Below are 26,344 nucleotides of genomic sequence, written 5' to 3' on the forward strand. Positions count from 1 at the left end.
GACTGGAAAAGTGGGTTGTCTGTAAATGTAAGCGACGCTAGCAAAGTGGAAGCAGTGAAACAAAAGTTACCAGGGGTGTTTTCTAAGCAACACAGAGTAGTAAAGAACTACCAAGCAAGGATAGTTCTAAATCAGAACTGTACGCCAGTCTTTGGCAAGGCCAGAAATGTTCCATATGCGCTACGAGATAACATAGAAAAGGAGCTGAAAAAGCAACAAAAAAGTGGAGTTATACGCCGCGTGAATCAAAGTGATTGGGTAATGCCAGTGGTTGTGATTTAGAAGAAAGATGGCTCGCCGAGATTATGCGGGGACTACAAAGTGACAATTAGTCCAGTGCTAAAGACCAACTACTACCCATTGCCTCGAGCGGAAGACCTATATTCTGCAATAGCGAGTGGCAAGGTGTTTTGTGTGTTGGATCTTTCAGCCGCGTATCAGCAGATTCTGCTTCCTACCGAGTCCTGACCAGTGCTAACCATTAATACGCACATGGGACTACGAGTTTACCATTACTTCGACCTAACCATTAATACGCACATGACTTCGAGTACCAGCGCTTACCGTTTGGTGTAGCCAGCACGCCAGCCATTTTTCAGTCATTCATGGATGAGGGGCTCAAGGGCACACCGCACGTGGGATGTTACATAGATGACGTTATTGTGTCGGGAAGAAACTTCACCGACTGCCAAGAGAGGTTGGAACTAGTCCTGCGGCAGCTTAATGATTACAACATGACTCTGAAAGAAGAAAAGTGTCGTTTTTTTCAGAACACCGTGAGCTATCTAGGTCACACTGTGTGGTCACACTATCTAGGTCACACTGATCACTGACGGTATCTATACCACGGAAGGAAAGGTAAAGGCAGTCAAGGAAGCGCCAAAGCCCGCTTGCCAAACAGAGCTAAAAACTTATCTAGGCATGTTAAACTTTTGCGCAATGTTTTTAAGAAACATTGCCTGTGTGGCAGAACCATTGTATCGTCTGTTGCGCAAGGACGAAAAGTGGTCATGGGAGTGTAGCGAAGCTTTTGCTGCTAAGAAGCAGTTGCTCGTCAAGAGTACTGTGCTCATTTTTTATGACGTTGCAAAACCACATGATCTGTCGTGTGACGCTTCGTCGTATAGATTGGGTGCTGTTCTTTTTCATGAGCCTGCAGAGGGACAAAAGAGGCTAGTGGCGTTTGCATCGAGAACACTTACATCAGCTGAGAAAAACTATGCTCAGGGTGAGCGGGAAGCATTAGCACTGATGTTTGGGTTAAAAAGTTTCACCGTTACTTGTATGTAAGAGAGTTCACTCTTTACACAGATCATCAGCCACTACTCGGAATATTAGGCCAAGACAAATATGTGCCTACACTTGCTGCAGCTCAAATGCAAAGATGGGCAATTACGTTGGCAGCGTACAGGTATAAACTAAGATATCGGAAAGGAAGAAAGGTTGAAGTGGCTGATGCTCTGTCCAGGCTACCACGCCTATTGTAGCAGCCGACGAGCCTTCCGAGCGTCTCTTGCTTTTTGAAAGCATGCCACTGAAATCGGATGACATGGCCAAAGCTACCACACATGATCCCACCTTGACTCGCATGACGAACTTCATTCTAAATGGCTGGCCTTCGCAGAGCTCCGAAAAGTTGAGACCATTTTATTCATGCCACGATGAGCTATCAGAAGAGCAAGAATGCATAACATAGGGATCAAGGGTGATCATACCTGATAAGCTTCGGCTAATGGTCTTGCATCAATTGCAGGAAGACTACATGGGAGCTAGCCGCATGAAAGCACTAGCAAGAAGCTTTGTGTGGTGGCTGGGTCTCGACCTTTCAATTGAGAGCTACGTTCGACAGTGTCGGGTGTGTCACGCCGGTCAGAACGCGGCTCTACCAGTTACCTTGCAGCCATGGTATTATCCCACAAAATCCTGGCAACACGTGCACATCGACTATGTTGTAAAAGGCTGCCAGGCATTGTTAGTGCTCGTCGACGTGTTCTCGAAATGGATCGAGGTCTGGCCTGTGTCATCCACTACTGCTAACAAAACAATTGAAAAGTTACATTGTGTGTTTGCCGCTTACACAATACCAGAGGCACTGATGAGTGATAATGGAGCACTATTCATTTTTTAAGAGTTCTCAACGCTCTTGAGTGTGAACAGTGTAAGGTATGTTAAGATGCCACCGTATCATGCGGCTTCTAACGAAGTGGCCGAGCGTTTAGTACAGACAACCAAACAAGCCTTGTTGAAGCAGGTCTTACATGACGAACTTAGCTACAAGAAGCATTCCTTCCTGGAATGTTTGGACAGCTATCTTATGAGCTATCGGAACACTCCACACAGTACCACTGGCCAGACCCCAGCAGAATTGTTTTTGAAAAGACAGCCACAGGTGAAGCTCCCCTTGCTAAAACCAGATTTTACACGCTCCATGCGAGAGCAGCAACAGCACATGAAAGAACACAATGATGCGTCACGTGGGGTTGTTCGATATTATTACGATATCATCGAGCAATGCTCAAGAAACGAGCCGCCGCGAGAATGACGATGAAGTTGGTCGGTGCGCTTGGCGCGAGCGAGTGTCGGTCTGGCTGCCTGGCTCCAGTGTAAATAGCCTGTAAATAGCCTCTTCTGTCTGTGTCTTTCCACATGCAACATTCTGGTGGAGGTCAGCAATCCCCGTCCTCACCACGGAACTCAGAAGTGGTCGGCACACCGAGCTTGTCACCATGCCTCCCGGTGACGCGCCCACCTCTGCAATGGCTTCGGCTTGTCCCACTGCTACAATTGTCACGGTTGCCCCACATCGCGACCCAGGTGTGTTCTCGGGCCCCGAGGGCCAGGATGTTGACGACTGGATCAAACTCTATGAACACGTCAGTGCTAATAACAGGTGGGACCAAACGATTATGCTCACCATTGTCATCTTTTATCTCGGCGGCACCCCACGCGTGTGGCACCAAACACATGACGGCGAGATAACCAGTTGGGACAATTTCAAAGAGAAGCTATGGGAACTGTTCGGCGACCCCATTGGGCGCAAGGCTGCCGCGAGAAAGGCTCTTGCGTCTCGGGTTCAGTCATCTACGGAGCCGTAAGTTTCCTACATCCTCGACGTCTTAGCTCTATGCCGTAAAGCTGATGATGCCATGTCCGAAGCCGATAAAGTGTCACATTCTAAAAGGCATCGCCGACGACGCTTTCAATTTGCTTGTTTTAGGCAATGTCTCGACTATCGACGCCATCATCAAAGAATGCCATCGCCTTGAACAAGCTAAGAGCTGCCGTATCACACACAACATGACGCGGCTACCCAACACTGCTGCTACGTCGACATGTGAGGGTCGACCACGTCAGACCACCACCTGTGACGTCACCCGTATTGTTCGCCGCGAACTCGAGGCCACCTGTTCGCCAGCTTTCTCCACGACGCCTCCCGATCCGCCAGCAACCACCATTGCAATGATCCAGGCCATCCGACAGGAATTTGAGAACATGGGTCTGAACTCCGTGTGTTCCGCGCCTCAACCCAGCGTTCCCCCAGTTCTCTATCGGCCCTCCTCGTCCTCGGCAGTTCTTTTCCGCCACATCTCGCCGCAACCCGTCCGATTGACGTACCCCTGATGACCGGCCGATCTGCTTCCACTGCTGTCGCATCAGCCACGTCGCTCGTCACTGCCGCAACTGATGGCCACCACCTCCTCGGACATCCACCGCCGCTCATTCCCGCACCTTTGGACCTTCTGTTCCCTATGCCACCCGCCATGAACCCATTGTCGCTGATGCTCCTGCCCCGAACCTTCGCTACAGCCGCTCGCCCTCACCTCGCCGCCATCAGTCTCGTTCACCCCAACCCCGTCGCTTCTCTCCGTCGCCTATCGCCTCCCGGATCCAGCCGGAAAACTGGGCACTGCAGCTTCTGGAGGTGAAGCTGCGTTGTCCAGCTGCGTTGTGCGTTTGGATTATCGCCTATTAAAAGCGTGCAGTACGCTACCAATGGCGCTATGCACCACACGCTGTAAAACAGATAGGTGAAGATGCTTATCGAAATAGGTTTAACGGCGATAGCTGTGAAAGCGGCAAGCGATGGCCCAGGCAGAGATTTGCTGGTACCGGCATAAGAAACTGTGTGCTCTCCGATGTTTCCGCGTGAGACGGGCGGGTGAGTATTACAGTGAAGCTTCCGCGGCGGGCAGCTATACACTGTCTCAATCATGAATGCCTCGTGCCTTTTCTGGTTTACATGGGATCTAGCGGCCGGATAATGTATCATACGATTGCCGTTTGGCAACGTACTGAACCTTGGTACCGAAAAATTGTGTTTTCCGAGAACGTATGAATTGGTAAAAAATGAGCGTAACTTCATTTGGCCTTTATTTTTTTGTTCATAATTGCGAACGCTGGCGACAGGAAAACGTGTGTAATGGGAACTTATGAACGAGGTTCAACTGTATATCCTTAGTGGGCAGAGCAACTAGCAGAAAGACACAGTCATCTGGATTCTTGAAAATGTGATACCATGACAAAAGTGTGCAACCTGCGCAAATATCAGTGCATTTACAGAGGCCAGACTAGAATACATGGTGGGAAATGAACCATGTTTACCCCAGCATGCAGTGCACCATGTTTCAGAGGGCTGCACTCACATGCGGATCCAAACCCAGTAGGAGCGAAAACCAGGCCCGAAACAGGTGCAACTTGGCGGATGGCTGTCGCAGCCGAAACAGGGCGGGCCCCACGTCCTCGAAGAGCACCATGCGCTCGGGGTCTTCTGAGGTCACCTCCTCCGAGGCCAGGTCAGGGCGGTATGGCTGCCACTGGTGCAGGTCGCGCAGACTCTCTAGCGCTAGCCACGCATTGGCCAAGCTAGGCCGCCGGCTTACAATCTCGTCTTCTAGCCGCTGGCATTCCTCACCTGTGTAATGTAGAGTGCACTGGCTCTTGTAGCACTGTGTAGGTAGAGCTTTCATTACAAATTCTGCTAAAAATTGCACAAGTGTTGAAAATTGAGCTTGTCAGTGTACTTTGTTGGTAACTTGGCAACAGCGCGAAACAATGGGACAAGAGAGGCCGCACACGTGCACAGACTAACAACACATTCTGTGACTGCGGGTCTGCGGACACGTATTGTCCTTCTTGTCCCATCGTTTTGCGCTATTCCCAAGTTACCAATCTTGCAATAAATCCTTAGCCTACTCAGTCCCCAGTGGTTGCAAAGCATATAACGAAAGGTATTAAAGCGAAACTGAAACAAACTTAAATCAAATCAATCTTTAATAACACTTGTCATTGAGGCTAGTTGGTGTATGCTTCTTACAACAAACACAATGCAACACGCCAAGAAAGAGATTGGCAAAAGGAAAGGGTGTCACTCACAACAACTTTATTCCTTGAAAACATCGCAATATATAGCCATGCCATACATGCGCAGCGAGATTCTGTGCTAGTTTGAAAAGCACCTAAAAAATTCTAACTCAGCACAGCACAACACTACTGACATATCGCTAATACAGATATCTTTATTTCTTCTCATCTAGTGTGCCTCCAACATTCCTCGTGCCAGCACCTCGTTGCTTCTGCCAAGAATGGTGATCCTTTTAAATCTTGCCCTACATTTTTAGGATTTGCAATGCACAGGTAAATGTGCCAAGAGGTTATTCTTAATGGAGAGTTCACATTCTCTCGCACTGTTGTTAAGATATCGGCCCGTGTGGCCAATGTAAACCTTGCCGCAGCTGAGCGGGATTTCACAAACCACACCCACCGCACAAGTGACGTGGGTCCTTGAATGCCTCGTACCGCATATTAGATGGCTCTGGTACATTTTAAATCTGCAGGCACAGGCCCGACAGCTTCCTTGATGGTGAGAAGACCACAGGTACCTTGCACCTGTTAGCTACCTCTTAGGCACCTCTTAAGGTTGTGCGCAACCGTTTGTACTTAAGGCACAACTATTAGCCTTCTTTCCATCTGATGCCATTCCTTCTGTTTTCCTTTTAATTTTTGAAGGCATGTTTCAGCTACTGCATCTACGACAGCGAGAATACCCAGCTGAGTAAAGCCGGTTGACCTGACAGTCAAAGCTCTTCGCCATCCTGTGAGGGCAAGATCTCACCAGCACACCTTCTAAAACCACCACGGCAATACCTCTCTTAATGACTGTTGAGTAGGCCGCATCATAAGGCATCAACTCGTTACATGATCGGGGAAACACTAGGCCCAGCAAATATTTTTCTCTGGCAGTGTGAGGCTCACGGTTATTAGTAGGCTGTTCGTGCATGAAGGACAACCCCTTCGCATGTTATCTAGATTCCTTTAAGATGTCATCTACCAAGTTAGTGGTCGTCATACATGGTCTGTGTTTTAAAACAACAAAAAAATCGTCCCATTATCTATAAACCCTATGCGCCTCTGCACTATCAAGGGCCTGAGCCACACTCTGTGAAATGAGGCTAAGAACATGCACTGGGGCTAGACACCTTTCACTTGTCTCTTCCTTGGTGTGTTGCATCGCTTTCATTCTAATGAGAAATCAACCTGTATTTTGCAGTAAACAAAAGCTAGACGGTCATTATGGGCTAAAAGCTATAAAAGTAAATTGACAGGGCCCAAAAGACTTTACATAGCAACGCCAGCATAGTACGTAGCAAGACAAGTACACAAAGTGCGACGAAATGGTAGGTATATACAAAATTTGTAAAACATCAATAAAACTACGGCTGCAGCAACAATAAAACAACATCATCATTGTGCATCAAAACTGACAGCAACACATATACAGATGAAAGCAAGTGCTTGTGCATATTGAAAACTGTAATTAGAAACAAGTCAAATAAGGTGAGCATGAATGAACATTCACATGCAATTTCAGTGTTACACAGGTGAAAAAAAGGAAAAGAAAACAGAAAACTAAATGAACCCACTTATAACTGAACAAGATATAACCCAAGTAGCTTTTGACTATAACCTCTAACAACTACGCATTTATTTATAGTCACAGGTACATTGTAGGCTGGTGACAGGTGTTGATAACAAAATGTGCACCTGCCGCAGTTGCTCAGTGGCTATGGTGTTGGGCTGCTCTGCACGACGTCGCGAGATCAAATCCCAGCCATGGTGGCCACATGTTGATGGGGGCAAAATGCGAAAACACTCGTGGTACTTAGATTTATGTGCATATTAAAGAACCCCAGGTGGCCTGAATTTCCGAAGGCCCCCACTACGCATCATAATCAGATAGTGGTTTTGACACGTAAAACCCCATCATTAAACTTTTTTTTTTTACAAAATGTGCAGAAATGTGGAATGGAAATGTGGAAATAAACTCTTATTTTCATGTGAACCAGCACTGAACGAGTACTTTATCAATTTTTTTCACTCTATAAAAAAAAAGAAATAGAAAAAGATGATGTTCAGGTTGACCACCTTCTCTGCAGTTTATCATACATGCATTGTCTACGCTTGCGGCTCAACCATGCTACCTCATTTCTACATGCACAGAAGTATGCTGTCATTCTAGAAAGGGCAGCACTATTACTGCAGTCTTCAATGTTGTGCATCAAAAGGCAGGGACGTTAGTAAATGCACTCGTGAGTGTTTGAAATTGGTGACAGTGAAACGGTTCTTTGGTGGCAGAAGACCTTGTAATCACTAAAATGAAGAAGGGCTTCCCAGTCACTTTTAATCACACCGGCATGTAAACTCCCATAAATGCCACAGAAATTATGCATTGGTTCTGACATATTGCTTCTGAGGTATGCTTCCACAATGCAATTGTTCTAATGGGGGGAGGGTTCTACTACTTGCAAGATAGCATGACCATAATCAGGAGACATTGTGATTCAGGAGCCTTTGAAATAGCTCAAGCTTTTCACATGGTGAAACGTAAGAGCATGTGCATCAGCTTGGTGCTGCCACCAAATGACAAAATAGCCTTTTTTGATGGCTCCCAATATTGGTCTTCCTGTGCTCTTTGGAAATTTTTTTTATTTGTATCAAAGACGTCTTACATTAGCACGTTTTTCTGATTAAAAAATCAAGTTGATAGACAGTGCTCATTTCATGTTCTTCCTCTTGGGGCTCATCCACACCAGTGATTCGCAACAATGGTAGGGCCAAATTGGTTGCAAACAGCTAGAAATGGTTGCTTTGGTTTAAAAGGAATTGTTTTGGGTCAGTCACTCACTGCTCGATCGTTTAATCGTACAACTGCATTTGCAGACCTACTGGATGAATTAGCAGCACACGAACAGGACGTTTATAAAATAAGCGGATGCTTATTTTACGTGGTGACGATAAAAACATATGTGAACAGCATCAATTGCAAGACATTTCGTTGTGCTGCCCATCGCACTTGCTGGTACGAACGGGCCCTTAATCTTCATCCATCTGCTCCCAATGCAAGGGGACTTGTCTTCATCGTGGCAATAACTAACTGCTTGACATTGCTGCGACAAAAACAAGTGCCCTTGTTGAAATGTTCACTCGAAAGACATCCCTTGTTCAAGCACTAAAGCCGATTCCTTTAAGTTTTCGTCTTCCTGTGAAATCTACAGCGGTGTACCTTGTGTTCCCTGCTGCGCTGTGGCTGCCTCCAGGGCCGCCTGGCCACCCAGCTGCATGAGGTGGGCCCAGCCGAGAGCACCCCGGTCGCCAAACCGAGGGGCGCCGCTGTCCCAGAAGGGCTCGAGCAGGGCCAAAGCCTCGCTGAGGGGGGCCTCGCTCAGCTGCGGTGGGCAGCGCAGGCTCAGCTCAGCCAGTGCCTGGAATGTGGCGACTGCCCGCTCCCACAGGCCGGCCTGGCAGAGAAACACTCCGTACTGGCGCGACACCTCTGTGAACCAGGGGAACACAATAGCACTCTTCTGAACCAATAATGCCACTCTGTGCAATCTACTTATGTCAAATAAAATGCCAATTGCTATCAGCCACCACAGTACAACCTCATTGATGTGACCCCATTACATATGTTTTCTGGCGCTAACGTTCACAATCGATAACACAAAAAATGGCCCAATACAGTTGCACTTCTGTTTTACCGGTTCATACGTTCCCGAAAAACACAATCTTCCAGCGCCAACATTCAGTATATCGCCAAACTGTGATTGTATCATACGGCTTCTGGCAGCCAGATTCCATGAAAAGGTGCAAGTGGCGCGTGCAATCGAAAACCGCAGTTGTTCACCACAGCGACATCACCGTCGGGACGCACTCAGTTTCCTATTCCGGTACCAAAAAAATCTCTTGCCAGGTCGTTGCACGCTGCGTTTATAGCTATCATGCCAACCCTGCAGCAGTGAACATCTTCATCTATCTGTTTTATAGTGCGTGGGGCATAGGGCCATTGGAAGCGTACTGCACACTTGTAATAGGCGATAACCTAAACATGCTGCTGTTCCCTAGCGCAGGCAGTACAAAGAGTGAGCATCATGTTTCACTCTGGTGAGGTTGTATTCTGGTGAAGCCGAAAAGCTCAATTTCATTTTGGAAGCACAACGGAATAGAATATGAAGAACACATGTCTCGAGCTGCTTGGGCCTCACCAGCTTGATGTGTGTCGATGTTTCATGCTGCAACGATTTACGCCGAGTACGTCCTAACCTCCCACCAAAATGCTGCTCTCACAGAGGCTGCTGACACAGGCCGAATTCAAGGAGCGCAAACACAAGCTTGCCGAATCTCTAAATTTATACGTCAACTCACGTCTCAAGTCACTCCGGCCTCACCAACTCTGCGCATGTTGGCGTCTCGTGCTGCAACGCTTCACATTACGTAGAGGTCAACCACAGTTGAGTCTGCAAATTCCTTTAGTGACTTTGAATCGCAAGTTTTTCCAACTAGTACATTCTTTCTAAAAAGTATGAATGAGGTTCTACTGTATCTAAGACTGCGCATAGTTAAATGTAATTAATTAGCCAATTGATTGTTAAAAATATAGGCCTGTAATGTAACATGTAATGTTGCAATGTAATGTTGTGATGTAATGTTGTAATGTAAACATGTAATGTTGGTCTCACTCATTTAAGGTTTAGCAGTATATCTTTAAAAGCTGATTTAGGTAACGTGATAGCCCAGTACAAAGATTTTTGTAGACCTTTTGGGAGAAACTGCACGTTTATACACAGAGAACCATTTATTTATGTAAAATACTTTACAGGGCTCAAAGGGCATTGAGTAAGGGGGAAGAACAAGGCTATCATAAGGAAATGCAGAATGTACAGGGCAAAAAGGGAAAGGGAAAGTATGGCACAGAGCTAAAAAGAAAAAAAGAACATACAGTAAGAGCTCGTTAATTCGAATTCCGTGCAGATGCTAGGAAAACTCAAATTATACAAAATTCAAACCAATGAAAGAGAAAGAAAATCGCCCGGTTAAGGCTTGTATATAGTCCGACGTAGCATGAGCGCCCATGCACACTGGCTACGTTACGTTGGCGAGAACAACGTCTATAGTTCAAAGCATTGGCCCAGGCAATGTAACCGGACGTGACCAACGTGATCCGACGCGCCCAACATTGAGATGGCTGTTGCTCCATCCGCACGTACATCGTGCCAACTGCGCCGATCCACAATGCATGGCGCAGAGAAAAAAAAGTGCCCATGCCGCTTCCCCAACAGTCGCAGACGGCTGTTCAATGTCTTCAAAGTGGCGCGTGGGTTGGGGATCGTTCTGTGCATGCTCCAAAAAGAGCAGCCATTGGCACGCGCATCGAAGTCTAGAGGGGACGGCTGGCGCAGCATGACTGGCCGCAAGCGATGCGCGCCAAAAACGTCGGGCTATAAACATGCCTTTCCACTGTAGGAACAAGAGCTGCGCTCTAAAATGCACTCGCAAAACGCACCACAACCTACTGCGACGTTGGTCTCCGTACTTTCATAGCTGCACCAGCCACACGCTGCTGAGTTCCACTATACGCACAGGCGGTGGCTACACATGCATCCCAGCATCGCTGGGATATGTGTAATAGCCACGAATCTCAAAGGCGATGCTTTCGGTACTGCAAGCGCCAATAAACGTCATGGTTGCCATGTTTCAGAGATTACCTGGTGCCGCTTCTTGGCAGGACATTTCGTGGAGGAAGAGCAGAGCCTCGAAGATGTAAAGAAAGAAGGAAGAAGAAAAAAAGAAAAACATGCAGCGCTGTGTCCATGTTTTTATCCTGAATGTCTTGAGAGAGGGAGAGAAGTGACCTGCAACAGAGGCATTGGCCATGGCTGGTCAGGCGCAAACACATCTCTCTCCAGTCAGGCCTAAACAAAGGGCCATCAACGTCAGCATCGCCAACTCAGCCCCATCCAGAATGCTATGGAATTCGAATTATTGGCGGCGATGTGGATTTCAATGTGATTTACCGGGATGCATTACATATTGCTTTCAATGCATTGTTGGACGGACTGTGGCGGCCACTTCGAATTATCTGAAGTTTCGAATTAATGAGTCGTGAATTAACAAGATTTTACTGTACATAACTGCAAGGTACATAATACTATCACTGAAGCATATTAATGCAGCATAAATGTCAAATACAGTACTAAAGAAAGCAAAAGCAGCTGTTTATAACAGAAATTACAATTATTGTAAACAAACAAAAATGCCAAAAAATAACAAAATAGCAAAAAGGCACCATATGACACATGAGACAAGGATTATAGATGTTATGATGTCACTTAAAAGTATTCATGCAGCTGAACACGGAAAAGTTGATGGTTACAGATGGATGCGATAATATTGAGATGATCATTCTAAAAAATTATGGCATGTGGAACGGAAGATGAACTGAAGGCTTGCGTTTTTCTATATATGCACTTGACGCTGTAGTGATCTTGTAGGTGGCAAGAAATGCGTGAGAGTGCTTCAAGAGGTAACGAAGATGGCCTATGTTGTAAAGATATTTATAAAGTATGAAACTTTTAGAAACAATACATAACGGCTACTGAAATTTTAAATGCCATATCAGATCCTGTTTGATATCTCCGACATGACACACATGATCAATGTCTTGAATTTACAGCAAACATGGCGGCAGTGAACAACGTGCTGTCACGCATCGCCTCAATATCATTTGACTTTAACGAGAGGCTTTCTTTGTGGCATCCAGTGTATTTTAATACGGCAACGGTCAGAGTGTATGGTGATCGATCCGCTGTCGTCCCACTGTAGGCGACACTCAGCCTAGTGGAGGAGTGAACATAGATGTTTCACGGGCTTCACTTCGTATTGTCGATGTGAAGATATCGTCAATGTGAAACAGTATCTTTGGTCGCCAACTTTCAAATTCAACAAAATGAATTTTATTTTTGTCATTGAAATTAGTTTTTACCAATTGCCCAATAATCTGGAAACTCTTATAGTCCCTTCTGTTGAAGAAATCCCATCGATGACTGTACCTACTTGCATCAAAAGTCGCATTTAAATAGCACAACATATTGATATAAGGAAGGAAAGTGCTGATTTTACTGATTTTCTTATATCAAGGCTCAACTGTACATGAAATGGGTAAGACAGAAGTGCCTATACTGACACGGTATGAATACATTGAGTATGAGATACTTCTTATTAATTAAACGAAATGTCAACTTGCCAAGTTAAGGGCAAGGCCTCGCGAGGTATAACAGAAAAGCCTTATCTTCTGCCAACGGCCTGCAAGGCCTGCAGAGCCAACAACTTCTGGGGGTGGAATGTCGCATGTGCATCAAACATGCTCGGCAGCATGCATGGGAAGCTGAGCATGAGGAGTCAGGAACACGATTTACTGCTGCGTTGTGCACAATGCACACCGGCCACATTGAAGTGACTGCGATCACTCACTCTTGTAAGTAGCCTTTGTCTCTGGCATGCAATGTTTTGTTCACACCGAGCACATCCTACTCTTTGTCAGTTGAATGCACTGATGTCACAAGAGCAGGAAGCACCCCAGCATGATTAAAGTCAGAGAGTGGCAAAGAGGCCGTCATCACAACTGACATGATTCGTGTTAAGAATGAAGACCCACGAATGTATGAAGCGCATCTGCCAGCAGATGAAGGAAAAAGCACACAATAGTATCTCTCATCTGCACATAGAGCTTGAGAATAGGCGAGATCCTTATGCTGCCAAATGACTGCCACAGCAAGTAACCACCAGTCTGTGTCGCTGCACTGCCGTGTTTTATTCCTGGCAGTATGCCAGCCATAAACAAGTTTTCCTCTAGAGTGCTGTACCTTTAGGCTGCTCATTATTTCTAGCCTTCTGTTCTCCAACCACGACTTGACACACACGCACTCCTACAATGACGAGCAGTGGTTGAGCAGATGATGTCTTTGGAGCCAAGGTATTTATGAGGGAACTTGCATGTCTTTCAAAACCCTTGCACTTTTCGTAGTTTACGAATTCGGGCTCATTTTATGATTTTACTAATGTTGCATCAATATTTACGAAAAATAAATGTTTCACTTGTCAGGCTCCAAGCCTTCCATTGGCAGTCTTCTGATCACGAAAGGGTGCAAATGGGGTACTTGCTTCAAGCAAGTTTCTAGAGACAAGTTCCCGAAGCAGGCGAAGTTGGCAACAGTAAAGTCGCTGAAAAAGTTACTGCAATATACCATATTTACTCAAAGAATGATCAAACCTTCTTGGTAAAAAAAATTGATGCAAATTCAAGGGTGCGATTATTACACGGGTTAAATTTCCCGCGAAAAGAAAAAAAAAATCTTTTTCATCCCACATTTGCTGCGGGATGACAACATGTCAACAAATAAGCGGCTGCCGCTGCATGTAGTGCAGGACATAGAGTTTCCTACAAAATTACTAGAGGCGCTAGTGTCTACGTGAGCTACAATGGGTGCGGTTGTCCCAGCATGGGAATTATGGGAAGTACATGCATTTGCCTAAACTTCGTCCTTTTTGGCTTCAAACGGCTTTGTGACTTTGTAAACTCGTCATTTTCAACAGTTTATTGCGTAATAAATCATTAAATACACATCATTAAAATTGCCCGACGGCAGGATTCGAACACAGGGACTCTAGTACAGAAGCCCGATATTGAAACCATTAAGCCACGGATGCTTGTATCGACAAGTGAATGAAACGCACTTATGAATTTATCGAGGGCATACCAGTGCTTTGAGACGCTTGGTGCGTTTCGATTTGAGCACATAGACAAGCTCAATCGTTGCAATTAATAGCAATTGTACGCGTTCCTGGCGTCTTCTGCACTTCGAAGAATAAAGATTGCACTGAAATAAACGACAATAAGATTTATATAGCGTAATATACAAAGCCACAAGAACGTTTGAATCCATAAGCACGAAGATCAGACAAATCCATGTACTTCCCATCATTCTCACGGTAGGACAACGACTGCAGCGCCAGAGTTCCCTCTAGTAATTTTTGTAGGAAACTCTGTGGTGCAGGACACCAAAACAAAAATGGCGGCCGGCGGAGCAAGCTGAACGTGCCGAACGCAATTTTTTCTTCTTCTCGTGAGTACATTACGTGCATTGAAACAGTTTCTTCCGTATCAGTAATGAATAATATCGTTAATATCGGCAAGTTTATAGCAATAACGTAGCCATGTCCACTTTGAGGCGACAGAAACAGATGGGCGTGCTTAGCTGCCAGTGACATAGAAGCACATGGCCGGCATGCTACGGAAACTGCGGCATCTGTCTTCACTACTATCCTAATACGGCACATTTCTGCTAAGGGCTAGCGAATATCTTAGCTCTGTTACAAGCGTCAGCGTACGAATAGGGTACACTTCTAACGTATCAGTGTAAACGTGGCTACTATCGTTGCTGCTCGCAATTTGTTGCATGCTCACGAGTGCAGATGAGAAGAATCGAAAGATGCCTTTTTTGTTTTGTCGACCACAACCATTATGAAGCCTACACATAATAAAGGCAAGTTTGGTTGTACCTCTTTTTGTCATGGAAATGCGGAAAATAATGAAATGGGGCATCTATTTAAGAATGTTTGGTGCATGCAGACTGCTTGGTTTGTCTTGAAGAGTTGTTCGTGCAGCATTCGACAGATGGTAAGCGCAATCATTATTATCTAGACTTGGCCCACGGCATATCGCTGCGGCAAGTTCGGGGTGTGATCATTACACGGGAAATTTTAAAAATCGAATTTTGAGAACAAAATTCAGGGGTGCGATCATTACGCGAGTGCGATTATTATGCGTGTAAATACGGTAAAAACAATGTGTTGATTGTTAAAATTTGCTGTTTGAAGTTTGTTGCTGCTTGTATGTCTAAGGGTAAATCATTGTAAATAAAGAGCATATCTATCAAAAAATGTGTGCTCAGGGCAACCCTCAGAAAAAAATGCATGCTCTTCTTCTCCCCTCAGTATTGACAAGTGTACTCGTTTACCTTTCTCAGGTGACCGGTTTTCACCGGCTAACGAATGCTAAATGTTATCGCTTGGTGCAGGGCGCACCTGCATGTATCGGAAGTTGCTCTAATGTTATCGATGGTTCTGTCCTTTGTCTGTTGTCACCAAACCTTAGGTAATCTGATTGTATGCGCCACGCAAATTCTGTAGTATTTTCTGGAAGGCACGCAGGCACCAGTGATTATGCTGGAAGCTTTGGCGAGTGACGTATAAAAGCCGACGCTCTGGACCCGCAGACCAGATTTTGACAACCGCCTACTGTGCTTGCCACTGTCGTTAAGCTTTAAAGGGCCCCTCAACAGGTCTGGTCATTTTGAGCTGACAAGCGCAGAGCTTACATTGCGCGATCGTGTTTGCAAAGTATTAAATCGCATACGTGCCGTGGAAACATTTGAAATTTCAAACCGAATGCCGTTTTCCCTTCTCCTCATGGCCACCGTGCTCAAAGCTAGACGGTGACGTAATCGGGCCCCTGCGCCTACATAGTCGTGTCCGCAGTGTGACATCGCTCGTGGTGACACGTGACTTCGAGAATTATTCAAGACAACATCTTTTATCTGTGCGATCTGTTGCTTGAATTGACGAATTGAAATTTAGAGAAATAATAAAACACACAAATGGAATGTCTGCATGTTTTTTGTTTTACTCCACACCGAAGCAAGAGAGATGTACTTCCACTTCGTCTGCTTGTTCCCACAGTCGTGCAGTCACGTGCGAAGGTATCGAAACTATGCCATTTTCCACCGTGTTCCAATGCATGATCATGCTCTGCGATCCACTTGTTCTGCCTCAGTATTCGTGGAGCACTGAATTATACCGCTAGTCATGCGTCCTTTGTGCACAGCGTGCAAAACCGTGCACTGCGCAAATGAGACAAGAGCTCGCGCGCGACACCGCCAGCGGAAGTGCATAGTGCAGAAAAAAAAAAATAGTGTGGAGCAAAAAAAAAAAAAAAAAATGAAGGCTGTGACGTATGTGTCACGCGATTCTCGAGGTCCGGCATGGCAGAACGCAGGGAAGGAATTTCACTTGCGTAGGCTAGACGGGGCGAGGGGAAAGAGCATCTTGCTTGGCAGTGGAGCCTGCCTGCTGAAATCATGGGTTCGCGGCACTGAAATATTTATATCTGGGCTATTAATGAGCCAATTTGAAACATTTTTGCGACAGAACACTCCCTAGAGGACACGTAACAATTTCCAGCATAAAACCAAAATTTGCTATGGGTCCTGGTGAGGGGCCCTTTAAGTGCCACTTGTTTGGCTGGGCACAGGTTCGCCCAATAAAGAGTTAGTTTTGTCATACACAGTTTTGCTGCTGTGTTCTTGACCATCATTACACCGTGATAGCATTATTGCAGGATTTTACTAAATTTAAATTTCACAGGTTGGCATCTATGAACTTGTCTTCATCATGTTCCTGAGACAGCATGTCTTTGCCCTGATGAAGAGAAGTCCCTTTGTTCAGTCCAGGGGCATCTTTTGATTAACCACTGCTGATTATTTCAAGTCTCCACTTTGCATCTTGTTTTGATACGCACCCACAATGTTTGCCTCAACATCAAGGGGCTCCCTTCGTGTGGCCCTCCGTCCCTCGAGCATGTCGCGGAAGCAAGCCAGGGCCCGCATGTAGCCCCTGCTGGCTGCCGCCACCTCAAAGCCCGACAGCGTGGTCTCGGACTGAAGAAAGCGGGCATGCTCCAGCCAGAGCCGAGAGTTTCCCGGGTGCACTCTGAGCAGCTCCTCCCAGGCTTTCACTGCACGGGCCTCCTCTCCACATTCTAACAGCACCTGCACAGACACATGCAATGTCAATTATGCCCAGTCAATTGTTGCAATGGCCAGGGGTTTCGACTGCCCAAAGTCATTTCGGAGCAAGTAAAATTGCATTTTGGAGCACTTTGGAGTAGACAAAATTGCATTTTAGAGCAGCTTGGTGCAGACTAAATTTCATTTTGGAGCAATTTGGAGCAGATAAAATTTCATTCTGGAGCAGGCCAGTCTAAAAAGATGGTGGAATAATGGGATATGGAATATGGCAGTGCACTTCAAAACAACAACGAACCATGGTCTCGTTTAAAGACGGCTGATGACACCTGGAGATGGTATCGGCAGAACCTCCTTACAGTCTCTTGCCCTTTAACTTTTATAGGTTGTAACAGCGGAACCGTTCATTCCTGTGCAAGCGAACAGAACAAGCACAAAAACACAGATGCAAGAAAATATAACATCACCCTCAAGCACCAATTTCTATCCTTGAAATGAACAAAATACTTACTGTACTGAAGGCACTGAGCAGTGGGCACAGTGCTTGTGAAAGTGAAGACAACGAGAATTGCTGGATTACCCGTTTCGCCATAGTACCGACCTGCTTAAGTCTACCGCTACAACCTAGAAGTAGTGCTGCTAGGCAAACACCCCCTTTGTATTTGGTGGAGCTGCTGGGTTTCTCTTCGACATCCTGGAACTCCGCAGTCGGACGCTACCACCAGCTTTTTCAATGGATGAACTGGGACCGTCCCAGGCTGCTGCTCCCGCGCCCGCGCCCATCGTTTGCTCTAGTGTCATCCGGCAGCACGATCCGGCCATATTTAGCGGCACAGATGACCATGACGTGGAAGACTGGCTCGCCGAATATGACCGTGTAAGCGCCTATAACAAGTGGGACGACCGCGCCAAGCTCACAAATGTCATCTTTTACCTGACTGACGTGGCAAACCTATGGTTCCGCAATCATGAAGCCGATTTTACCACCTGGTCGGCTTTCACGACAACTTTGGCAGAGGTCTTCGGTTGCCCCGCCGTTCGCCCGCTTCGCGCTGAGCAGCGCTTGCGTGGCCGAATTCAACGCCAGGACGAGACTTTCACCAGTTATATTGAAGATGTGCTCTCGCTTTGCAAGCGCGTCAACACATCTATGGATGAAGCAGACAAGATCAAGCACGTCATGAAAGGCATCGATGACCACGCGTTCCAGATGCTCGTCGCGAAGAGTCCCCGGACGATTGCCGAGGTCATACAGCTCTGTCAGCAGTACGACGAGCTGCGCAAGCAGCATGCATAAACATGCACTGCTCAGCAGGACACCACGGATCTACCTCCGTTGGATTTCGGCCGCGACACTGCCGACATCTCTGCTTTAATGCCGGAGAGCAAGCAGTTCATCCGTCAGGAAGTGGTACGCCAACTCTCTCTGGCGAACAGCACACCCGAGCCGTCGACACGTTGGCTCCTTTGCTTCGTCACGTCATTCAGACGCAAGTTGCTGCGGCGTTACCATCTGCCCCTCCTCCACAGCCTGCAGCCAGACCGCTAACTTACGCTGACGTTGTCGCCCGGCCTTACGTTCCTCCGGCTCCTGATGCCTACAGGACCACCGGCACCTTCCATGTGCCGCCGCCACCTTCGCGTCTGATTGCCGTCCCTTACTCGACCACTGGAACCCCTGTTGCCAACCCGTGGCGGCGTACACCTGATAACCGGCCAATATGCTATTACTGCCATTTTCCAGGCCACGTAGCACGATTCTGCCGCCGTCGCAGCCACAGTTTACATGACGGTGGGGGCGCCTCAAGCTACAGGCCTGCTCGACTTCCGCGTCAGCACCCACCTAACCTTCCTCCGGACTCGTCCTACAGTCGCCACCCCTTCGATTCACGCCGGTCGCCTTCCCCACGTCGCCGATCCATTTCCTCGATGGTTCGCCGAGCCAGCCCAGCCCGAGAGGAAACCTAACAGTCGCAGTTCCAGAGGCAAGAACTGCGTTTACGTCGAACATTTCAAGGCCTCATTCTGCCCTGGCGAATGAAATTGAACTGTTCGTAGACGGCGTCACCGTACACGCACTTATCGACACTGGAGCCGCCGTTTCTATTATAAGTGAAAAGCTTTGCCGCAATTTGAACAAAGTGACCATTCCCCTTACCTCTCTTTCTCTGCGTACAGCAACTTCGCATCGCATTCAGCCTTCAGCGTCGTGCACAGCCCGGGTCGTCATTGAAAGCATCATGTATGTTATCGAATTTGTCGTCCTTCCTCGTTCCTCGCACGACGTTATCCTTGGATGGAATTTCCTATCTGTCAATCAAGCTCTTATCGACTGCGCTCGTGCCGAACTTACGTTATCAGTACCGTGCTTTGACCCTGACGACCATTATTCTCCTAAAGTTGTTGCCGCCTCTGACATCAATATCGAACCTTTTCCCGGCGCTCTTGTCCCTGTGTTATGTGAATCTGCTGCGAACTCATCTGTTCTGTTTACGCCGTCGGCCACTTGTGCGCGCCGCCGAAACTTTCTGCTTCCGTTTGCTGTCGTCACTTTTTGGGAAGGTTCTGCTGCCCTTTACGTGTGCAATCCATCCGCCTGCCCATCATCCCTACTCCGCGGCAAGTGCCTGGGTACCGCTGAAGCTTTCGATAGCGTTCTCCCGGCCACCATGTTCGGTGATACGGCATCACTTCTGATTTGTGCCGTAACCCCTCCCGCTGCGACCGATGCCCCTGTAGACGTCTTCACTCGTGCCGTCAACGCAAAACTCACACCTGCGCAGCACACCGAAATCATCAAGCTCCTCCAGCATTTTCGTGCCTCATTTGACATTGACCAACCATCCTTGGGCCGAGCGTCCGCAGTCGTTCACCGTATTGACACCGGTCAACAAACACCATTGCGCCAGCGTCCATATCGTGTGTCGACTGCTGAACGCTGTATCATCGACCAGCACGTTGACGACATGCTGGAGCGCGGCATCATCCAGCCCTCTAACAGTCCATGGGCATCTCCGGTTGTCCTCGTTAAAAAAAAAGATGGCTTTATTTGGTTCTGCGTCGACTATCGCCACCTTAACAGAATAACGCGCAAGGATGTCTATCTTTTGCCGTGCATCGACGATGCCTTGGACAGTCTGCAGGGAGCGGAATTCTTTTCCTCGTTGGATCTGCGCTCCGGGTACTGGCAAGTGCCAATGGCCGAGGCCGATCGCCAAAATACAGCTTTTGTAACACCTGATGGGCTATATGAATTTACCGTCATGCTACTCGGCCTCTGCAACGCGCCTGCCACTTTCGAGCGAATGATGGACACCGTTCTTCGAGGGTTGAAGTGGAAAAAGTGCCTCTGTTATTTAGATGACATTGTGGTTTTTTCCACCGACTTTCCGTCGTACCTCCGTCGCCTTGAGCAAGTCCTTGCATGCCTCTCCACTGCAGGCCTGCAACTAAATCTGAAGAAATGCCACTTCGGCGCTCGCACGCTTACTATTCTTGGCCACGTAGTTTCAAAGGATGGTATCCTCCCGGACCCCACGAAACTTAGCGCTGTACTATCCGCGTTTCCTAAACCAACCACCATGAAAGAGCTTCACAGCTTCATCGGCCTTTGCTCATATTTCCGATACTTCGTCCGTAACTTTGCCTCTATCATCGCCCCCTTGATGCAGCTTCTCACCGGAAGTTCTGACCTGTCAGCCTGGAGCCTGGCGTGCGATGACGCATTCCAAGAACTGCGACGCATTCTCACCTCTCCTCCAGTACTGCGACACTTCGATCCCTCTGCTCCAACTGAAATCCATACAGACGCTAGCAGTGTCGGGCTCAGCGCTGTTCTTGCACAACGCAAGGACGGCTTCGAAGAGTACGTCGTCGCGTATGCCAGCCGCACCCTCACCAAAGCCGAGGCGAACTACTCAGTTACTGAAAAGGAATGTCTGGCCATCATTTGGGCTATATGAAAATTTCGTCCTTATGTGTACGGGCGTCCATTTGACATCGTTACCGACCATCATGCCCTATGCTGGTTATCTTCACTAAAAGATCCAACGGGTTGGCTCGCCCGTTGGGCATTGCGCCTACAAGAGTACGACATCCACATTGTTTATCACTCAGGCCGAAAACATTCAGACCCAGACGCTCTATCCCGGTCACCCCTGCCCTCTGGTCCTGTCCACTCACCTATTTTCACCTGCAGTGCCTTCGCCCTCAATATTTCTGACATGCCATCAGAGCAGCACAAGGACCCATGGATCTCTTCGCTTATTGACTTCCTGTCTAGACAGTCGCCACCGCCAACCTCTCGGACGCTCCGTCATCATGTCGTACACTTCATCATTCGGGATAACTTGCTGTACCGACGCAACTACAATTCGAGCAGCCGCAAGTGGTTGCTTGTTATACCCCGACACCTCCGCTCCGACATCTGCGCTATGTTTCATGACGACCCGCAATGCGGCCACGCTGGTGTATTAATGACATACTCTCGCCTCCAGCTTCGGTACTACTGGCGCGGTATGTACCGTTTCGTTCGCCAGTATGTCCGGTCATGCCTCATATGCCAACGATGTAAGGCGCCAACTCAACATGCCTCCGGCCCCTTGCAACCCTTACCATGCCCCGCGCGCACGTTCGACCGCGTTGGCATTGACTTATACGGTCCGCTTCCCAACACTCCAAGCGGCAACCGCTGGGTTATTGTTGCTATCGACCACCTTACGCGGTACGCTGAAACTTCAGCCCTGGCATCTGCCACAGCAAAAGACGTCGCCAGTTATATTCTTAAACACCTGATTTTACACCATGGAGCACCTTGAGAATTACTGAGCGACCATGGTCCCGTATTCCTCTTCGACGTCATTTCAGCATTGCTAAAGGAGTGTCGCATCATTCACCGCACTACCACGGCATATCATCCTCAATCTAATGGAATGACAGACCGTTTCAACCGCACCCTTGGCGACATGTTGTCCATGTATATTTCATCTGACCACTCGAATTGGGATCACATTGTCTTTCGTCACCTACGCCTACAATACCGCCACGCAAAGCACCACTGGGTTCTCTCCTTTTTTTCTCCTGTACGAACACGAGCCTTCATGTACTATGGACACGATTTTACCTTACCGGCCGGACGCTTCGGAGTGGACGACTGTTTCTAGAGCGGCTGCTTACGCCGAAGAATGTCGCCAGCTCGCCCGTTCGTTCACATCCCAGGACCAGTGGCGCCACAAGCATCGCCACGATTCATCCACTACGGCTACGTGCCTTGCTCCTGGCTCGCTGGTCTGGTTGTAGGTGCCCTCTACCCCTCCAGGCCTTTCCTCCAAGCTGCTCTCCAAGTACCACGGTCCTTATCGGGTACTGAAACAAACATCCGCGGTCAACTACCTGATCGAGCCAATGGAACCACCTTCCGACCAGCGTCGTCGCGGCCAGGAAATTGTCCACGTCTCCCGGTTGAAGCAGTGCCATGACCCCCCTGTGTTCTCCTACCCTTAGGTCGCCAGGATGGCTCCTCTTTTGGCGGGGAGTGATTGTACTGAAGGCACTGAGCAGTGGGCATAGTGCTTGTGAAAGTGAAGACAACGAGAATTGCTGGTTTCCCCGTTTCGCCTTAGTAACGACCTGCTTAAGCCTACCGCTACAACCTAGAAGTAGTGCTGCTAGGCAAACACCCCCGTTGTAATACATTTGCTGATCTCTGCCATCCAGGCACAGGCGACAAACCCAAAGCAACAAGAGAACACAACGCAAGCACAAGGATATGTGCACCAAGCACACACTTATCCAATTGAACAAAAGAGGCTTCTGCACTAATGTGACTCCAGAGTGAGGACTGTCTATTTACAGCGCACATCGCTCTGACTACCACCGCGAAGTTTCACCTTGCCGCAAGTCAATCAGAATGTGGCGCAGTAGAGGAGCGCTTTGTAGCTATAGCATACTAGAATAGGGAAAAGTGAGTCAAGCGGCAGCACGGTGCGTGCTTTTCTGCAAAGGCGAAAACATCAGTGGCACTATGACAGAACTATATATTCCCGTGCCGACACTCATGATGATAGCGGGAAATGTTCTCAAATTATGAGGTCTGATCAATGCAGTAACATAATTTTGGGGTCACCATGTGTCACTGCAGACCCAGAGAGCTGCAATCCACCCTGGGCAGAAATAATGCAAAACTATTCCAATCTATTTTAACAGCAGAGCTAAATCGAGTCTTCGCTGTCCGGCGTCCAGTGTCATGCAGGGGGCCAGCTCCGGAGCTCACCACCAGAAGGTGCGCTGAGGGCAGGAGCGGGGTGCCCCGTTCCAACCCTCTGCCCCGTTCCAAAAGGGACACTCATAACATCCATCCATCCGGAGCCCTGCTGAGGTGGGACTGGACCAATCAGAGCGTGTGCCGGAGGAACGGGGAAGAGAGGGCATAGAAGCAGGTGTTCTGCCGGCGCATGCCTTTTCGCTCCATGGATTCCGCTCAACACAAGCGGCAGCACTGACGTTGCACAAATCCCAAGCTTCGAGAGTGAGAACCGCAAGTAAAGCACTAGCCGCTACCGCTGAGGATTGAGAATGGGAAGCACAAGCCAAGCACTGGCAGAGGCAAGCTAACCCTTACTTCGAGAGGAGGAAGTCGAGCAGACGTCGACGCAGAGAGATTCCCCCCACAGAGAATGCCGATGGAAGGTTCAAGAGAGAGAATGCGCCTACTGTGAGTGTAGCCACAGCTGCAAGGTGGGTGATAGACTGATTTGATCACAACCCCATGCAAATGAAGAGTGTGCGCAGTTCAGAATCGAAGCTCGAATCTAGCAAAACAACGACGAGACAAAAGATTTTTATTAAAATCACACGAAACACGAGTTCAGACTTGAAAAAACGACCACCAGCTTTCCTGTTTTGACAGCTTTCACTGTGTGGAACTGGCTTTACTGTTTAAATGGCTTAGGCCTCACCTATATCAGCGTAATAACAGATTGGAATAGTTTTACGTTATACTGGTCCTGGGAACAGAGATGCCTGGCTGCTGAACCTGCTGTAGCTCACGACTCCCGAATATCTACTTAGAGCCACTGGAAAAAATTTCAAAGTATATTGCATTTGTTTTCCGCGCACCGCTGCCTGCCGTGGCCGCCAATGATTAGGTCACTCATGTCACGTAACCTTTTGCCGCCATATTCCTTCCAGGAGCTATATCCCTTCCAGTGGGCACGTCGAACCCGAAGCAGGCGCAACGCAGACAGAGAGTGTGCACTTTCTCGATGGCGAGAGCACATTGTTTTTGGTGAACACAGGCACCAGAAACTACTGTAACATTATGCCTGGTTGCTGCGCTGTTGGGTGTAGCAATCAAACGGAGTCCGGAAAGGCATTTTTATGCATTATGTGAGGGAAAGACGACTGGGATCCACATTCTACGTGGCTGCACAGAATTGGCCGCAAAAACTTCGCGCCCTCAAAGAACACCTACGTGGTGAGAGTAAGTTTGTTAATAACTTATGCGCAGTTTGCTGGAGAGCTATTGCTTTCAAGCGACCGTACTTGCATGTGACCACTGAACTTTACCTGTCCGGTTCGTGCACCTCGCACTGCTTGGAGCTTTTGACAATGATGGAGTTAGTACACATGGTTTCAAGCGAGCTGTTCGGCTCATGTGGCTCACTTTGCTTCGTGCTATGGAAAATCACATCGTACCTACCTTTCAAGTAAGGTTCCCAGTTCGCCTGGCAAGCTCTGCCTTGCGCTGCTGTTTGTAGTAAACTGTTCAGTTCATGCAGCTCACTTTGCTTCGTGCTATTGAAAACAATGCAGTACGAACTTTCCAGCAAGCCGTTTGGCTTACTCTGCTTACATAGCTATTGTTTCATTTGGTTTGCGCAGCACTATTGAAAAAAAAAAAAACATAGTACATACCTGTCAAGTAAGCTGCAGTGCCTGATTCGCGCAGTTGTCTCGGATTAGTGCAGTTGAAAACAACGTTTACATACATTTGAATGAGAGAGAGAGAAAACGATAAATGAAAGGTAGGGAGGTTAACCAAGACCGAGCCCGGTTGGCTACTCTATACCGGGGAAAGGGAAAAGGGGATGGAAAGAATAAATGAAGAAGAAAAAGTCCACTGGGGATATCCTTCAGTCACTCAGCCCGGATCACAGACACTGACTCCATCCAGTAGCTTTCAAATATCGCAGCAGCACTTTTGTGGCCTTTTGTAGCTGCGATATGCGAGGCCATGGTCCCAAGATCTTGTTAAAGGTGAACGGTTTTCTATCTAACTGATTGAGAGTTATGCAGAGGTTGTATTTAATCTTCAAAAGATGGGCAATAGCACAGTAGATGTTCTATAGTTTCCTCAACACCGCAGGCATTGCACTCGGCGCTATCAGTCATTCTAATCAAAAACGTATATGCATTGGTGAATGAAGCCCAAGCGTAAGCGGCACAGCATTGTGCATTGTGCAGCATTGGCACAGCCGCAGTTGCATAGATAGATAGAGGGAATGCAATCGATGTTGGGTGAATTCACGTGTGTGCCACATCTCCAATGTCATACGGTGCGCTAGCTCGCTGAAGTGTTGGGCTGCGTCAGTCCACGGTAAAGGTGCAGAAACAAGGGTTGCTCCTTCGTGTGCTTTCCTAGCAGCTTTGTCAGCGAGGTCGTAGCCGGAGATGCTGAAATGGCCAGGCAGCCACTGAAACATGATGTCGTGTCCTTTCGCAATCATATGATGGTGCATTTCTCATATCTCCGACATGAGTTGTTCACAGGACCCACGACGAAGAGATGACAGAAGACATTGTAAGGCTGCCTTCGAATTGCATTTTAATTAAGTGTGTTATGCTCACAGGGTGAGCGAAGTTGTTGAAGGATTGAGCAGATTGAGTATTTATCCATTAATGTTTATGATTAGGCCGGTAGTTGGTTCTTTATTCTATTGGGTAGTTTTTTTAATCGATCCGGCAGCTGCTCGGCTGCTCTGCTCACTCGTTCAATCATGCTTCGCCATGCTCCCTCCTGTCTTTCTCCATGCAGATAACACACATGGCATAGTGACCTGGAGGTGCGCGGCATTAAAGAAAGGAAAGGCATGCAAGATAGATTAAGGTTATTGTTGAGTGACAAAAATATGCCACTAAGGGTGCCACTTTTTTAGAGTGTACTGCTACTATACTACTAGGTACTGCGCAAATGCCTTCTAAGTCAAACA

General features: G+C 47.7%; 1 protein-coding gene across 4 annotated transcripts in view; it reads right to left on the reverse strand.

Annotated features, from left to right (window-relative positions):
• Positions 1–26,344, reverse strand: part of LOC139048149 (nuclear exosome regulator NRDE2) — a 297,571-nt gene that overhangs the window by 139,343 nt on the left and 131,884 nt on the right. For 3 of the 4 annotated variants that reach the window (XM_070522677.1, XM_070522675.1, XM_070522678.1), the window contains 4 exons: positions 16,910–17,159; positions 11,040–11,186; positions 8,561–8,830; positions 4,644–4,912 (listed from right to left, as the gene is read on the reverse strand). In XM_070522677.1, coding sequence (XP_070378778.1) covers positions 4,644–4,912; positions 8,561–8,830; positions 11,040–11,186; positions 16,910–17,159 — 936 coding nt within the window. The remainder of the gene's footprint in view (positions 1–4,643; positions 4,913–8,560; positions 8,831–11,039; positions 11,187–16,909; positions 17,160–26,344) is intronic. The other variant, XM_070522676.1, reaches the window with a different exon arrangement.

Source organism: Dermacentor albipictus, chromosome 7, assembly GCF_038994185.2.
Source record: "Dermacentor albipictus isolate Rhodes 1998 colony chromosome 7, USDA_Dalb.pri_finalv2, whole genome shotgun sequence".
Lineage (NCBI taxonomy): Eukaryota > Metazoa > Arthropoda > Arachnida > Ixodida > Ixodidae > Dermacentor > Dermacentor albipictus.